This window comes from Takifugu flavidus, chromosome 1 (assembly GCF_003711565.1).
Source record: "Takifugu flavidus isolate HTHZ2018 chromosome 1, ASM371156v2, whole genome shotgun sequence".
Taxonomy (NCBI): Eukaryota; Metazoa; Chordata; class Actinopteri; order Tetraodontiformes; family Tetraodontidae; genus Takifugu; species Takifugu flavidus.
Window position 1 is genome coordinate 24,172,065 of NC_079520.1, and position 15,463 is coordinate 24,187,527.

General features: G+C 47.9%; 1 protein-coding gene across 5 annotated transcripts in view; it reads right to left on the bottom strand.

Moving 5' to 3' along the window:
- Nucleotides 1–1,059: 1,059 nt before the first annotated feature.
- The window catches only part of LOC130521859 (zinc finger MIZ domain-containing protein 1-like), an 81,267-nt gene continuing 66,863 nt past the window's right edge, over nt 1,060–15,463 (bottom strand). For 4 of the 5 annotated variants that reach the window (XM_057025703.1, XM_057025695.1, XM_057025706.1 and 1 more), the window contains 18 exons: nt 8,695–8,830; nt 8,249–8,363; nt 7,903–8,123; nt 7,627–7,828; nt 7,205–7,480; nt 6,940–7,122; nt 6,780–6,857; nt 6,536–6,704; nt 6,311–6,452; nt 5,992–6,205; nt 5,796–5,901; nt 5,555–5,715; nt 5,403–5,470; nt 5,253–5,321; nt 4,925–5,166; nt 4,691–4,854; nt 4,331–4,597; nt 1,060–4,236 (listed from right to left, as the gene is read on the bottom strand). In XM_057025703.1, coding sequence (XP_056881683.1) covers nt 4,129–4,236; nt 4,331–4,597; nt 4,691–4,854; nt 4,925–5,166; nt 5,253–5,321; nt 5,403–5,470; nt 5,555–5,715; nt 5,796–5,901; nt 5,992–6,205; nt 6,311–6,452; nt 6,536–6,704; nt 6,780–6,857; nt 6,940–7,122; nt 7,205–7,480; nt 7,627–7,828; nt 7,903–8,123; nt 8,249–8,363; nt 8,695–8,830 — 2,921 coding nt within the window. In that variant the 3' untranslated portion in view covers nt 1,060–4,128. The remainder of the gene's footprint in view (nt 4,237–4,330; nt 4,598–4,690; nt 4,855–4,924; nt 5,167–5,252; nt 5,322–5,402; nt 5,471–5,554; nt 5,716–5,795; nt 5,902–5,991; nt 6,206–6,310; nt 6,453–6,535; nt 6,705–6,779; nt 6,858–6,939; nt 7,123–7,204; nt 7,481–7,626; nt 7,829–7,902; nt 8,124–8,248; nt 8,364–8,694; nt 8,831–15,463) is intronic. The other variant, XM_057025714.1, reaches the window with a different exon arrangement.

Consider the following 15,463-nt stretch of genomic DNA (forward strand, 5'->3'; position numbering starts at 1 on the left):
GATGTTGTTTATTTATCGAATGGCAAAAATATAGGAAATTTACTCGAAATTCAAAGGAGAAAAAAAAGGGCGACAATCTAAATATTTTTTTCCCGATCCATCGCGAGATTAAACGTGATTTCGACCACAGCCCTCAAGGGCTGTGTACTTGTTAAATCTAAAGTCATGATTAAAAAATTCTTCTGTACAAGATTATGTTTCTTTCTTCGATTTCTATAATCTAACCATATATAAAACACATTGAAGGCAACCCATTTTAACAAATGAATATTTTCAACAAAATATGTGTTATGAAACACCTGTACTCAAAGAACAATACAGTTTAGCTACTTCATGGCACCAATTGTCCCCATAAAAATCTCATAATAATAATAAAAAGGGTTAATGTTACAAAACTGACTTTTGACCTCTGTTTGACCTCTGCTCTGCAAGTTGGATAAACTTTGAGTACGTCCCCAGAACTCAAAGATATTAAGATTATGTCTCATAATCTCAGATGTAATATATCCATCTTCTTAGTGTATGCAATTACCTAAAAACATGCCGTTCTTCAATTAGGAGTCAGATCATAAGTTCTGGGCACATGAATGTCGCTCTTCTTCTGCAGTAGGTCAGCACAGACAGCCAAACACATTTTAGATTCCAGTAAAAATATGTACAACACCTGACATCTGAACCAGAAATGCCAACATCACCACAGGTTCTATAAATATGCTTTTAAAGAGAGGAGCGAGTTAAGGACGAGTCAATTCACCAGGTATATACTGACCTTCCTCCTCTTTAATAAATCCCTGAGGCCCAGGTGGCAGACAATGTGAAGTACTGAGGAGATCCAGACCTTGAGTCATCATTTTGGTCGAGAATATAGATGGGAAATTACCCAAACATGATTTTTCAGTTGAAAGTGAAGCCGAAGTACCTGCAAAAAAACCCAAGCAGACCTGACTACAAGTCAAAAAATCCAACTGTAGCTGTAGCTGGTCGCTGAGCTCTGGGCTGCACGTAATAAATATAGCTTTTAAGGAACCGCAATGTAAGAAAAGACCACTGCAACATCCATCGTCTGAATACATATTTATTAGATAAATATTAGGTTGTCACATCATCTAACTACATACAGTTCTGCAAGACTAAAAATCACAATTAGTTTCTTTATTTTCTGACCAGTTTAGAATATGAAATGATTGTACATACGATGTACACAATAGAGACAATGGCCACATTGCATGAATCATATTGGATTGTGTCGTTTTCCAAACTGCTCCTGATATCAAAAAATTGTACAAAGTTTGGATTTGGTTACAATTTTCTGAGCCCGTCACTTCCTCTGCCTGTCCCCCCCCCCCTCCACCCCTCACCCATTTAAATTATTTCTTTTGTAACCTTTTCCTTTTTTCAAAATTTATTTTGGAAGCTTTAGCACCTTGGAGTATGCAGGCGACAGACTAGAACACTTAGGCTAAATATTACATGTAAAACATGGCTGGCCCCATTTCCCACTAACAAAAGAGGTGAAATTATATTACAGCGAGGGAGCAAAAATGCTGAGAGAAACCCACAAACACGAACTAACAAGCTTCATTTTTCCATATTCAGCCACTTCCAGTAGAGGGGTTGCAAGCTTTTTATTATTCTGAAGAAACAATGCACATTCCCAGGGAAAATGAATACATTTCTGTTCACAAGTCTCTATATTCATTTACATATATACAGGAATCCTTGGGACGTCTGAATTCGCCCTCAGCTTCTTCTCCAGGCCAAAGTGGCGAGCGTGCCCTTACTCTCTGTATTTCTCTTTTTTTTTGTATTTTTATTAAACAACTTCCCCCTACAGAAATGGCCCTTTTACCGTGATTGTGCAGCTACAGGTTTGCCGTGCAGCCCTCCACACACCCAGCTGGCTCGCGTCAAAGTGGCCGCAAAATATGAGAAATACGAAATGATGAGGCGTTTCGACTCAGACGGGAGTGGAAATGAACATGTGTGGCGATCAAAGAGGGACAATGGCGGCGTCTCTTTTGTGGCCTTTGTCACGTTAAACATGTCAGCATGCTAAACTGGTGAAGGGTGAGTGCTCACACAGCGCTACAGTTGAAAGAAATCGGATTTCTAGCCTTACAGATAAACAAGGAAATCAGTAAAAATAACTTACCAAAAACAAGGGGGATAAACATGTTTATGGTCTTATGCTTTTTTCTTTAAAAGCCCAATATTTCTATAACAAAAATATAAACAATATCATGGATTTCTTTAGAATATGGTTGTGATATATCTTTAAATACCACTGTGTATGGACAAATATGATATTCACATAGCTTGCTAATTACAATGGAAGCCAGCTGACACTGCATCGTTCTGCAAACCTCCAGAATCGCCGAGGAAATGAACTCGTGACTGAAGGTTTTGTGAGGGAAAACAACGACAGAGACCCGAGGTCGAGAAGTAAAGACGCGACAGCAAAGAAACCAAATAAACAGGGGCTGAAATAGCTTAAGAGACGATCGGCTTCCCCGCGAGGAGACAAGACGTTTGTCGTGTGCTGGTTGGACACAAGGTCAGTCGGGGGCGCGTAGAGGTTAGGTCTGATGACCAGGGGACAAACATTATCAAGATGATACAAAAATATTCACAATGATATTTACAGAACAATAGCATTTCTTAAAAAATAATACATTTGCATACAGAACAGCACTCTTTTCAAAAAGTGAGATGGAAAAGAAACATGGTTTTCTCCAATACTGCTTTTGAAAACAACTTCTAGAACAGCAGTAATGGGTCAGCTGTCTTCCCCCTATTCCTCACACACTCACACGCACTCACTCTCTCTCACACACACATTCGTGCACAGGACCAAGCAAAGACAAGCGCCTCCATTCTCATTCCACTAACTTTGGTGATGTTGAGCAGCCCCTCCCCCTTCAAAGTTTGATAGATATTTTAATTATGCAGCAACACAAACAAGAAAACAAAATACAGCATATGCAGCTGGTACAGGTTCCACACATCATCGGGCTTAGAACTATCCCTTCAATGTTACTGTTAAAGAAATCTGACTAAATCTGACAGGAGTCCAAAGAAGCTTCGGACAGGTGAGACTGAAGCACACCTTTTTCTGTTTAGAACGAAGAAAACAACGAAGACTCGGAACAGTTCTGAACGAGGGCTTGGCACACATGCACTTCGTAGGTGACTCGAACAGCAAATCACTTAACAAAAACTAAAAAAAAGAAAAAAAAAAAGAGCACGGCCGTCGCTGTGATGCCGGGGGCTCGCGCGGAAGAAGCCGTAGCAGCGGGAAATAAATGCAGCAGGATGGTTACAGGAACCCCAGTCTCCCACACCGTACCTCTAGTTTCCGTTAAAAAAACGTTCCAATCTTATTTTTTTCCCTCGTCTTAAAGGGACCAAAGTGTTCTTTTGAGCTGATATAAACACGTAGGTATCAAATTGGTGAAAAAAGTGAAAGCCAATCACTAGCAAAAGCCCCCGATCTTGTTTTTTTTTTGTTTTTTTATATATATTTCTAAAATCTCTGTGCTTTAAAATGACGTGGGATGACAAAAAGGGTAATTAAAAACAACATAAAAATGGTGCCGCTAACTGGACCAGTCAGGGAATGGAGCTGTGGTACCAGGAAGATGGCCTCCGGGACTGGAATAACATCATGGATGTAGTCTGGCCAGATAGTGCAGGTATTTTTTTTGTTGGTTTTCTGTTTTTAAACAGTGAATGTTTTTCTTCTGAAATAAAATGTGAATAAAAAAAATTGCTACAGCACTTTCCTAATGTGCACACGTACACCTGTGTGGCGCTTAGAAATATGAAATCAAAGGAGTATAGCTGCACAGTTTAGAGTATCGCCACTGATGAGAGGGCTGGGTCGGGTGGGGGCGGGGTCACGCACAGCCCCGCCTCCACCGACGGCATCTTTGAGTCTTAACCTCTTTCGTTTGATGCCGGCTGGCCAGTGAAGTCTGTACACGAGGAAGAGGAGAACGGGAGTGCATCTTTGTGTTTGTCAAGTACAGAGCAGCCTGCTCAAGGGGGGAAGGGGGGGGGTGGTGGTGGTGTGTGTTTGTGTGTTGGGGGGGGGACAGTCTCGAAGTGTTCGTGTGTGTATGGAACGCCTCAATTGTTTTCGAAGAGCGATAGAAGGTCGTCGTTGCTATTGCTCGGGAGGTCCGGAGGGTCCAGGTATGAGAGCAGCTCATCCGGGTTGGCCAGCTCTGGAAGCAGCTGTGAGGAGGAAAGGCGCAACTGTCAGCCTGGCGTTCACATTTCTTTTCATTTTTTTCCCAAAATTCCGCTCGATTCAACTATCAAGACTCACGTCTAACGATGGCTCGGGCATGTCGGACCCCGCCTGGCTGTCCAAATTGCTGGAAGAAGGGTTGAAGGACAGGTCGCCGTGGTGATGGTTGTTGGGGCCGGGCTGCTGCTGCTGCTGCGGTTGCTGAGGAGGCGGTGCTTGTCGTGAGGGTTGAGGAGGCCCGCTGTGGTGTAGCTGCTGCCCCGACTGGCTGCCAGGGTGTGAGGAGGCATGTAAGCTCTGCTGCAAGGGTCCGTGCAACTGGTCGTTGCTGGCAGAGTGAGGTATCTGCACAGAGAAGGGGGGGGGAGTCAGACTGTGGTTGGGGCAGGCTATTTTTTAGCGGGTGGAGATCTTGAAGAGAGTGCTGGGAGAACTCACTGATTCAGACAGGTTGTGGGAAAGCGGCTTGTCCTGGGCCATCATGCTGCTGGGCACGTCGGGCGGGTGAGACAGCTGGGGGCCGTGCATGAAATCGTTCATCGACGTACCGCCAGGCGTGACGTGAGGGAAGTCAAAAGTCCCGTGGCCCTGGTAACTGTTGCCTGGCGCACAAAATGCTAAACATCAGCAAAATCCCCACTTGACCCATTCCCGCCTGACTGGTTTCCATACCTTGATTGCCGTATTCGCCGTTTCCACCTTGCTGAGAGGACGATAACGGGAACGGCGAGGGTCCTGGTCCAAGCTGAGCTATCATATCCATCACATTGGGCATGATCATCTGGCTGGGGCTCATCGTTTTGAACCTCTTGGCCAGCGGTCCATCCGGATCCTCCTTGATGTGGACTTCAGATTTGATGGCCACCGGCCGCCAACTACACGTGGGGTCAATGGTCACCTCCTCAAACTCCGAGCTGGAGAAACACAGGCGGGGTAAAACGGTTAGGGAACAGGTTAAGAGGAAGGTGTGCTTCGGATCGCTGATCTGGCCTCAGGTTACTTTTGAATGGCGTTCAAGATTCCCCACATGTACTGGTCCACTTCGAGTCCCTCCAACAACGCCGTTTTACTGCAGAGGGAACAGGTCCAGGTGGTTAAACACTGTGAGATGTTGAAGCAGCACAATGTCTTCCTACGATTAAGAACTCACTTGCATACAGGACACCGCCACGTCCCCCGCTCGCAGTTCAGCTGTAAGTACGATTCCAAATCGAAACACTGAAAGAATGAAAAAAACATCTTTTAACCCCCTTCTTTCGTCAACGCTTGAAACCCTTAAGTGTTGTTTTTTTAGGCTTTTACCTGAACGTGTTTGCAGTCATGACCTCTCGCCGGAAGCTGTATTCGTCGGAAGGTGATCGGACACTTGAGCGAGACCTTGATGGCGGTCTGCTCCACGCCATCCTCCCCATTCAGCGCCGCGTTGCCTGAGGACGCGGCTACGCTGCTGAAATTCCTCTTGACTGGGACGCAGAAGCAGAGCGGCGAGCGCTTAGAGAGGCTGATCGGGACATTACGCGGCCAAGGAGAACTGCGTGCATACCTTTGGTGATGCAGTGCTCTGCGGGGAGAAGCCTCTTCTTCAGCAAGCCCTGGAGGACGGAGCGGACCGAAGGCCTGTGGACCAGCTGCAGCACAAACAAGTGCGACTGCGAAAGGAAGCGGCGTTGTCACCAAAGTCCTCGTAAAGGTCTATTTTTAACATCCCCTGCCAATTATCTCATGTCCGGTGTACTCACACAGCAACAGGCGGTGACTGTGATCTGGATGGTGTTCCTTCCAGGCTGGCAAACGTGCTTCAAGTGCAGGGGTTTGTGAGAGGTCTTGTTGTCGCCGCGCTCGATGGTGAGCGGCGTAGCGTTGACGCTGACTTGGACCGACGCCGGCCAGTTGGTGTTCATCTGACGGTCTTCGTGGTGGTAGCACTTGAACTGCAGCTCCAGGTCCGATCTGCTTGGCAACGGGGGTCAAGAAGTATTAGGAGCGCGTCCCGTAAACAACCCTCACCATCGGGCGGATCGCTAAAACCCACTACAGCATCGGCGCGTGGCGCCTTACCTCCACATGAGCGTCTGGTGCACCGACGGCCGTAAATGGAAGACGTGGTTGCTGACGGCGAGGTTGTGTTCTAACCTGAAGGGCTCGAGGACCACGCCGTCCCGCACCGGGAACGTCAGCCGCAGCTCCTCGTTGTGACTGCCTGCATCAACGGAGGGGAAGAATCCCAGTCAGCTGATTGGAGACCTTTTAGAAATACCACATTTTGTCATTCCCCCCACTGACCTGGAGGGGGAGGAAGAGAGGTGATATTTGGTTTAATGTCAGGAGGGAAAGGCGGCTTCACGTCCTGGTTCGGAGACAAGTACGGAGGTATGTTGCTTCCTGGGGTCATTGGTGGTGTTGGGTTGCCCGGCACGGGGGAGTGAGGGTAGTTACCCACCGGCCTTGGTGGCTAAATTAAAAGAATTGAATTAGTGACAGCTAAAACATGTGGATAGGCAATAAGCTGAGACCAAGATGGACGTACCCCATTCATATTACCCTGGTTGTACTGATATGCACCCCCAGTGAAGTTATTTGTTTGACCATTAAAAGGTGGCTCTTGCTGTAAATTAATTTAAAAAAAGATATTATAATGCAGTTAATAAACACTTATTGTGATAAATATTCACTGAACAACTTGATACCTTATAGTACTGTCCCATGGCGCCGCTCGGTGGGGGGTATTGGCCCTGCAGCTGCTGTCCTGGCATCCTATGGCCTGGGTAGTTCGGGGAGGGCAGTGGCCTGGAGGCGTTGGGTGTAGGGTACTGCCCCTGGTGGGTAGGGAACTGGTTGTTTGGTCCATACTGCTGCCCACCATAGTTTGGCTGTGGAGGCAGGTGGTGGTGAACAAAGAGTCAACATGCGGCTAACAAGGCACATTCAACATGCTGACTTCCCGGCACTCACCTCCCCTGGATATGGTCTTTTCATGCCCTGCATACTCATGCCTTGTGCCCGGGGTCCCGCGTACCCTTGCTGGGGCATCCTTTGACTATGGGCACCAAAAGGCCCCATGCCTTGGCCCCTGGGCTGGTTCATTCCAATGGGAGGCCCACTCATGTTGGACGCATTCATGCCTGCGCCCATGTTTCCAGGGAGCGATGCGGGGCCGCGAGGCCCTGGCTGGTTCATGAACTGGCTGTTGTATGCCTGGTTTGGTGCCATCTGAAAAGAGGAGCTCATCTGGAAGACAAAAACCTTTTGATTAAACTTCAAACGCAAATGAAGTGCCTGTTGGCGTCAACAGATGACTGTACCACCCGTAACTGTGACCCCCGACCCCGTTAAAAAACAGCAGACACACAAAGCTTTAATTCCTCTCATCTTACCGGACCGTATTGGTTCATGTCCTTGTTCTGGGTTTCTTGCAGTGCGGCGACAGCCGCCGTGGCGGTGGCAGTCGCCGTCGCCGCTGCCGCCGCCACAGCAGCAGCGGCGGCAGCAGCGGCAGGCTGGGTGAAGTCCGAAGGAGGACGTGAATGCGGTTGGATGCCCATCCCTCCTGGTCCTCCATTAGGCCCTCCAGGATAACTATGAGGAGGAGAGGAGAGGGTAGAGCACATTTCCTAAAGACAGACTGGGGAAGGAATCCTTCGTGCACTTACTTGTTTCCAAAGCCTCCTCCTCCTCCAGGGTAGCTGGGCCGCCCGTACATGCCCTGCTGCATGTATCCTTGGTTGGAGTTGCCTTTGTTGGGGAATTGCTGCTGAGGACCAGGAAACTGAGGAGAGTTCATTCCTGGATTATTCCCAGACATCCCCGACCCCATAGGGTTCCCCCCGGGGTTCATGGGGTTGTTGTTACCAGCCATGGGGTTCACCAACATCTGTGGATGGCAGACAAACAATTAAGGCAAACCAATCAGAAAACAGCAACCGGGCTCGTGCAGCTCGTAAAGCTGTCACACTGAAGTGCGCGAGGCCTAGGCCTCGAGGATTTAAGGGGACTCACCTGACTCTGCGATGTGTTGGTCACGCCCCACACTGTTGTCACCACAGACAGTGAGCCTGGCGGCTGGTTGTTGTTCTGTTGCCAAGGAACTGAGTCGTAGGGAAAAGACCCATCTCTGAAGGGGACGGACAAATGAGCATCGTGCACACACACACACGCACACACACACACAAATATTTGTCAGTATATTTACTTTGGCTGAAGGACATGACTGTCACGATTACACAATAAAAGCATGTGCTTCCTGTTAATGGATATAAACACTGTTGTATTTATGAGCTACATGTACTCAGATAAGGTATTGCCTGTCCCTGTTGACTGCTTTAGAAGCATTTATTGCTGGAGTTTGTCAGGCCAATGGTCCATTAGTGACATCGAGGCACTGCCAACACACACAAACACACCTCACACGCGTAGCCAAAAAGTACAGCAGCGTGAACACTGACCCATGTGAGAGGCTGGGCTTCATGGAGCTCATGGGGGGCTGCATGGGCACTTTGCCCGGAGGCTCATTCGCCCTGTTCTTCTGGTGGCGGAGGAGCAGGAGGCGTCCCAGTTCCTCGCACCAAGACGACAGAAGAGCTGGAAAGAGAGCGGAGTGTGTCAGCACTGTTGGCTTCCTGGGAAAATAACTGCAGAGGTAACAGTTTTCTAAAGCACGCGCAGCAAAAACTGAAATATGGGGTGAGGCAGCACATTTCCTTCTGAAAATGCATCACTGACTCCTTTGTATGAACGCTAACACGCTGTTTCGAGGAGCAGCAGGAGTTCTTCACCCTAAAAAATGGGAAAAAAAGCTAAAACTACAGCCTAAAGAAGACATTGCTGGTTATTTTCAGGTCAACACCATCAATAAATCAGTCTGGAACTAAGCTGCACAGTGCAGGTCAGTAAATATTTGAATTATAGGCAGCCTTTCATTGGTCGACACCACAGCTGGTGTTCTCTTGGTTCATGGGAATCATGAGAAACGCCATCAGAAGATAGCCAATCCATGCCAGCATTCTAGGATTACAGAATACAAGTATACAGTTGGAGCAGAGACAGTAATTTCAACAAAGTGTGTGATCTTCCTGACAAAAACAAGGGCGACTGATGTCATAAAAAAGATCCAGCCAGCATGTCGCTGCAGCTTTGGGCCACTAGGGGTCACTCTGGTCCCACACATGTCCTCCGGACCTTCTCTCCTACCTTCCTAGCTACCTACACGTTTAGGCTCCTACAACTGAGCGTGCTTGATCATCGCATATGCTTTTCATCAGCAGTGCATGGTCTTTGGTCTTTTTTTTTTTTAAACAACTACAAAGGACTCGCTCTACGATCTATGCTGGCCCTATGTCGACGGCAGTCTGCAGAGGAAGGAAATGCGGATTCAATCAAAGAGCAGGGCAGCCACCTCTTCTTGGATTTCACAGTATTTCTGCTCCCACCGAGGAGAAAGGGAGGGGGGCATAGCGCACGCATAAAAAAAAGCCATGTCAATATGACAGCAGACAGTGCGGGCTGACCTCATATGCAGACGATTCGCCCTGCTGCCACGTGCACTGCACACATACCCAGGGAGGGAGACTAGGAGATATGAGCTATTAGGACTGATGGGGGGCAGGAACAAACAAAACCTTCTGACTCTCATCGCGAGAGCTTATAAACCTGTGGGCGTGCAAGCTTACCATGCACACATGCATGTTGGCCTGCATTAACAGATAAATAGGACACAAAATTGTCCTCTGCACACACGCAGCGGCTCCTCTCAGAGCAGCGCACCCCGAAAGGCACCTCCTCTTCCTTTCATTTAAACACCGAGCACACCAGCCTCACTCTGTGTAAAGACGAGGGCTGGAATACAAAAGACTTGTACAGATGGTGCCAGCAGTCTCTCAGCCTCTCCCTCCCACTCCTTTAAAAAAAGCAGCACGGGGCTCGGGCACAGAGGCAGCTGGGTTTTTCCTCCTTCCCACCAGCTCATGCTCCTTCACTCCCCCCCCCCCCCCCCCCCCTCCCCTGTTCTTGGCAGGGCAGGTGCCAGGAGACAGGCTGTGCTGTTCTTCCCCAGGATTGATCTGACGTCGCCATGGTTGTGCTTTAGTAAACAGGAAAAGCCTCTCAGGTGCTCTTTCTACTAAAAATGTCACACTCACCAGCAGATGCGGTGATTCGGGGTAGATTTAAATGTGCTTCTGGGCCACACTGCATCCGTTTTAACAGCTTTTGATTTAGCATCCGTGCCTCCAACCATCACTAAGAAATGCCCCCTTTGGACCCAGATGGTGGCGCACCTCAGTGGTTTGATATACTTGACCTCCTGGTCGGTGCACCGGCCACCACGACCGACCCATTGACAAAAACATTTGGTTGCACCTGCACAACCGCTGCAAACCAGCTTCTGGTCTCGTTTGTTCAGCTGGAATACATGCTTCAGTTATAAAGACATTGTCAATTGTCACTGTCTTTACTCTTTGTTGGGCATTGTGTTTGTTTCTCCAACGAGTTCAGCTGGCTGATTTCGCTATTGGACCCGGCCTCATGACGTTGCAGCTCAACTCGAGGAGCTCCAAGAACTGATTTTTAATTAAAGTCAAATTCTCAATATGCTTATTACTAGTGTCTTACAAGTTAAGCTCTTCATGACATTAGTCAAAGCTCCACGTTTATATCTCCTAAAGTAGGACGCTATTATTCAATGATGAGTCTGGGGTAAAAAGCTGAACATTAGGTCCAATCATGGCTAACAGGCTTATAAGTGCTGTGTGTGCACTAGCGCAACCTGCAGTGTTTCAGCAGCACACTCGCTCTCCTCACAGACCTCCTTTTGATGGAGTGGGTTTTCAATTGAAGGGCCTGGCCACCATCCAGCATGTTACAGCTCAATTAGGCTCATTATTCTCTTCCAACAACGGGTATCTTGCGCTTTCTCAGTGTTGATAAACACGGCTGAGTTTTAGCCTTTACCAGTGCCACCGCGAGGCTGTCTGTCCAATAGGGGATCCCTGTTTCGCAATAAACGACCGCAGGGCGAAACTACGAGGTCCCGGCTCGCTTCTGCGAGAAGGGGAAGGAACCGGCAGCACCGCGTGGCATTTAAGGAGAAATCCCTCCACTGACCCGGAGACACCGCTCCCAAAAATCAACAATTCATGAGTGAATCAAACTGCCGTTTATTGCTCCAGAGCTTTTCTCAGCTCTGTTTACATTAGCCTCCCCACAGTGGCACTGGGTCTCACTCTTCCATAAGGAGAGCAATCCGTTTGCTTCGTAAATAGCCCCCCCGGGCCCGCCCGAATATGAGCCGCATTGATATTCCAGTGCTCAGCTGTGCGGCCTGATGGTCATTCCCGGTAAACGCGTCTGCCAGGACTCGATGGGTGGTTCTGCAGCCAGGACAGCAGCTTCCAGCCTTGGTCTGTGTCACCGAGCCCCCAGGGAAGCATGACAAATGATGTAGACACCGTTGCTGACAGTTGTCTCATGCTAATGTCCCCCACCCCAGCTTACGCTGCCTGCGTAGACAGGAAGTCAGCAAATAAAACCGGCTTGTTGAAACTGCTTAAGTGTGTTTGCGTTACGTAAACGTTGCAAGTAACTCTGGGTGCTGGGGCCGAGGTGCCCCTCAGCACACCTGGTGATATCGTAACCGTAACAAGTGCATTAGCTATATCGGCTAAGTTTTGCTTACTTCCTGCTACAAAACAGGTGTTTATATGCTATGAACTACAGTTAGCTCCTTAAATGATCGTCTGCAGAGGTGTTGAGGGAATAGAAGAACTTTCTAATGTTACAAACAGTCCATTCTAGCAGAGAATCTCCCAAAAAAGGTGCTGACAGCGTGTGCGTTGGGTCATAGGTTTGAAATGTTTTAAGAGAGAGATGGGTTTTGAACACAACCCATGATAAAAATGTACATTATTTCTATGCTTAAATTGGCCACAAATGCAATAGCAGACCCATGGAAAAGGATAACAACACACCGCTGCTGTTAAAAGGGTCGCTCATTCACCCGCCGCCACGTCTCTTAGCCTTCCTCCCCCTTTTGCTGGCAGGAGGCTGATGACAGAACCCCCAACACACACTGTATCTAACAGGCACCTGCTCCCCAGTCAACCCTGGAGTCCCACCTGGCAACGTCCCACATGGTTCAGTCACTAACAGCAAACACACACCCCATCATCGCATCGCCGGGGACACGGCTCCGTGTAATCACTCTAAAACCCGAGCCCAGTTTCTTTTTTTCCTCGCTGCAAACCTGTCAGGGAAATTCACAGCACCCCCACGGCTTGTTTGAGAACACGCAGCCGAGGAAGAAGAAGGGGAAAAAAAAGGGCTGAAAGGAGAACAAAGACGGTGAGCAAACTAACAAGAGTGGCTCTGGAGGGGTGCGCTCCTTTCATTTCCCAGGGAGCGCTATTCACATCCTGCCCCCGCCCGCCCAAACTCTCTCTTTATGCCCAGAAAGGGTTGAATGGACACAATCCTCCTGCAGGCCAAAGTCAATTAGAATAAGAGACAATCTGGGGAGCTCTCGTATCCCTGATTACCAAAGTACATTTGGGATCAACCAAGAACCACAGCCAGGTTCACAAAACTACTGGTACGATCAGGAGAGACAGGCAGGACTGGCATCCCGTATTGGGAACGCCGTCGCTACCATATGGCATCAAAATGTGACATATTTGCCTCGAGTTCCCCTCGAACATATGCGGCTACTTCATGATATTGGGAAGAGGGGGAAGATCTCGCAGCGCGTAGCCGTCGCACCTCATCTTCGCCCGCTGCCCTTTTTTTTTCTGGGAAGTCCGAGATGTTGGAATCTTGTCAGCGAATGCTTAGGCCTCATGCCCGGTCTGGCCATGGTTCAGGGCCCATTTCTGAGCTGCAGCGGCTTAAATGCAGCCTCCTGCCGGCCACATGGCCGCAATGTCGTGCCATATCTGTCCGGCGGGAGGGAGGAGGGAAGCGGGGGGGGACCTGGCCAAAAAAGGGTTTTATTGAGGCCTAAAAGGTATGTGGCCATGTGGAGGCGGGTGACACAAGGAGAGACCTGGATGTGCTGTTTCTGGGCTGCTGCTGCTGTGGGAACGAGGCGTTTTGGGGGGGTTTTCAGGCATTCAAGCTGCCAGCAAATTCTCAATCGAATTCATTTTTTTAAAAAAATCATAAAAAACTGAAATTCCTGACCAGGTTTCGAACAAGATACCGCACGACCTGACGATTTATGCAGATCTTTTTCAGTCACGGTTGCACAGTAACCAAACCTGCGCCCGGGCAGAGCGCCGTTTTAAGAGATAATCTGTCCTGGCACACTCAACAGAGCTCTTCATTAAAAACAGGGCATGCCAGGCAGCGGCTGTGTAAAGCAAGAAGGTGGAAATCTATAGCGCTCTACACCCCCTGCTGAGAATTAATTCCCAGTGCATTAAAGCCAAACAGCTCCCACAACCAACATTAAATCTTCAATCTGTTACTCTCTGCCACTGCCTGCAACAGTAAGCTGATTGGGAGCAAAACCACTTCCAAACCATCTTTATGTCTTAATTCCGGAGCTAAAATCTGGCAACAGCATTCGCAAGATCCAAGTTTCGAATGTTTCTTAAAGGGCCGCTTTGTTTTAGCCTAGCGTAGCTAAACTATTAGATAAACTACAGTACTATGTCTCATAAGTTCTTTTTCAGGATTTATTTACTTTATTGATAATTAGCTTTCTCTTTAGCTCTTCTGGACTGTCACCGACAATTGAAGATTTACTAAATTTATACTAAAAAAAGGTGCAAAACCAGAGGGATTTAAGAAAATCTTAAATTTGAAGCTTCAAAATGTAACTTCTGACACCATCTGACTCAAATGTGCGTCAATGTTCATCGCGCTTCACCTCCAAAACTAAATTTGGCTGTCCAATGCTGTCATGAGTACAAAGTCTAACTGTGCCCAGATTATCAGGAGCCTGACTGTTTCCCGGAGCAACAGGCCGCTATTAATGAAGACCCACATTTGAGCCTTCGTCCACCATGATACTCATTAGGCACGGAGCAGATGTGACCGGGCTAGAGCCCACCTCGGGGTGCTGAGCGGTGCCGCGGTGGTGTAATTCACCTGCGACCTATTCACAGTGGGCCTGGGGTCGAAGCCTCCGATCCTGGCACCCTTCTCGGCTCATTAGGGCCCTCCATATGTGCAACAGCGCAGGATTTAAATAAAAGGCTTCCATGTGACAACCCACACGAGCTACACAAATAGACAAGCCCTGTATTTTCGAGAAACATTGTGTGACTTTTCAACACAAATTATTATAATGCCCTATGTTAGAGAACAAATATGTGGAAAACATCGCTCTCCCTAACGAACATCTTCTGGTTTATGTTTGTTTTTCAACTCCCGCAGAGGTTGGACGCGCAACTCTGATGACCGAAGGGTACAATTAGCATTAAAATAACCTGAAAGGAAGAAGAAAGCGCATGAGGAGTAAACCGGAGAGGCGAGACTAGAATACGCGCGACATGCAAAGTTCCAACAGACAACAGAACTGCAGGAAGCTTTTCAAATGACCCAGTCTGATGTCTTTTTGAAGAACGGCGTGTACACACACGCAAGGCGGTGGTTGAATTCCATATGAATTCCCAACTGCGGCGTGGTTGACTTGATACGTCATTATAACGTCATGCTGTTGCTTTTGCTAGCAAAGTTTATCTGATCATTTATTAGCCTAGCCTTTTTAATCACAATAAGTCAAACCTCACATATTTAAGAACTTCTGGAGTCTTTTTTTTTTTTGTTTACATTTTTTCCCTGCTTTTGAGATCCAGACACTTCCCTGAACCGGGGAATTAAAGTGGCCAAACACTCGCGTGGTGATAAACGATAAACGAGGATCAAACCACCTGAAACTGTGACACTTTTGCCACGTTACAATACAGTTGCTGATCACCCATTTTCTCCATCAAGAGCATATGCAGCCTATTTGATATGAATTATTCTCATTTGTTCATTATGCCAAAGGGCAAGCTTCATCCTCCAACATCATTTAAATAAGATTAAGTGTGACAGCTTCCCTGCAGCTATACGTCTTTTAAAACGTTTAAAGTGTGTCGTTGTCAAGGACGTAATTACATCTACAATTTAACGCTTGATCTCTGCAGCCTTCACGTGCCGCTTCGTGACTGATCAGATAAGACCAACGCGTCGAAATGTGTCAGCTGAAAACGCCGGCGCGGCCGAGGATTCTGC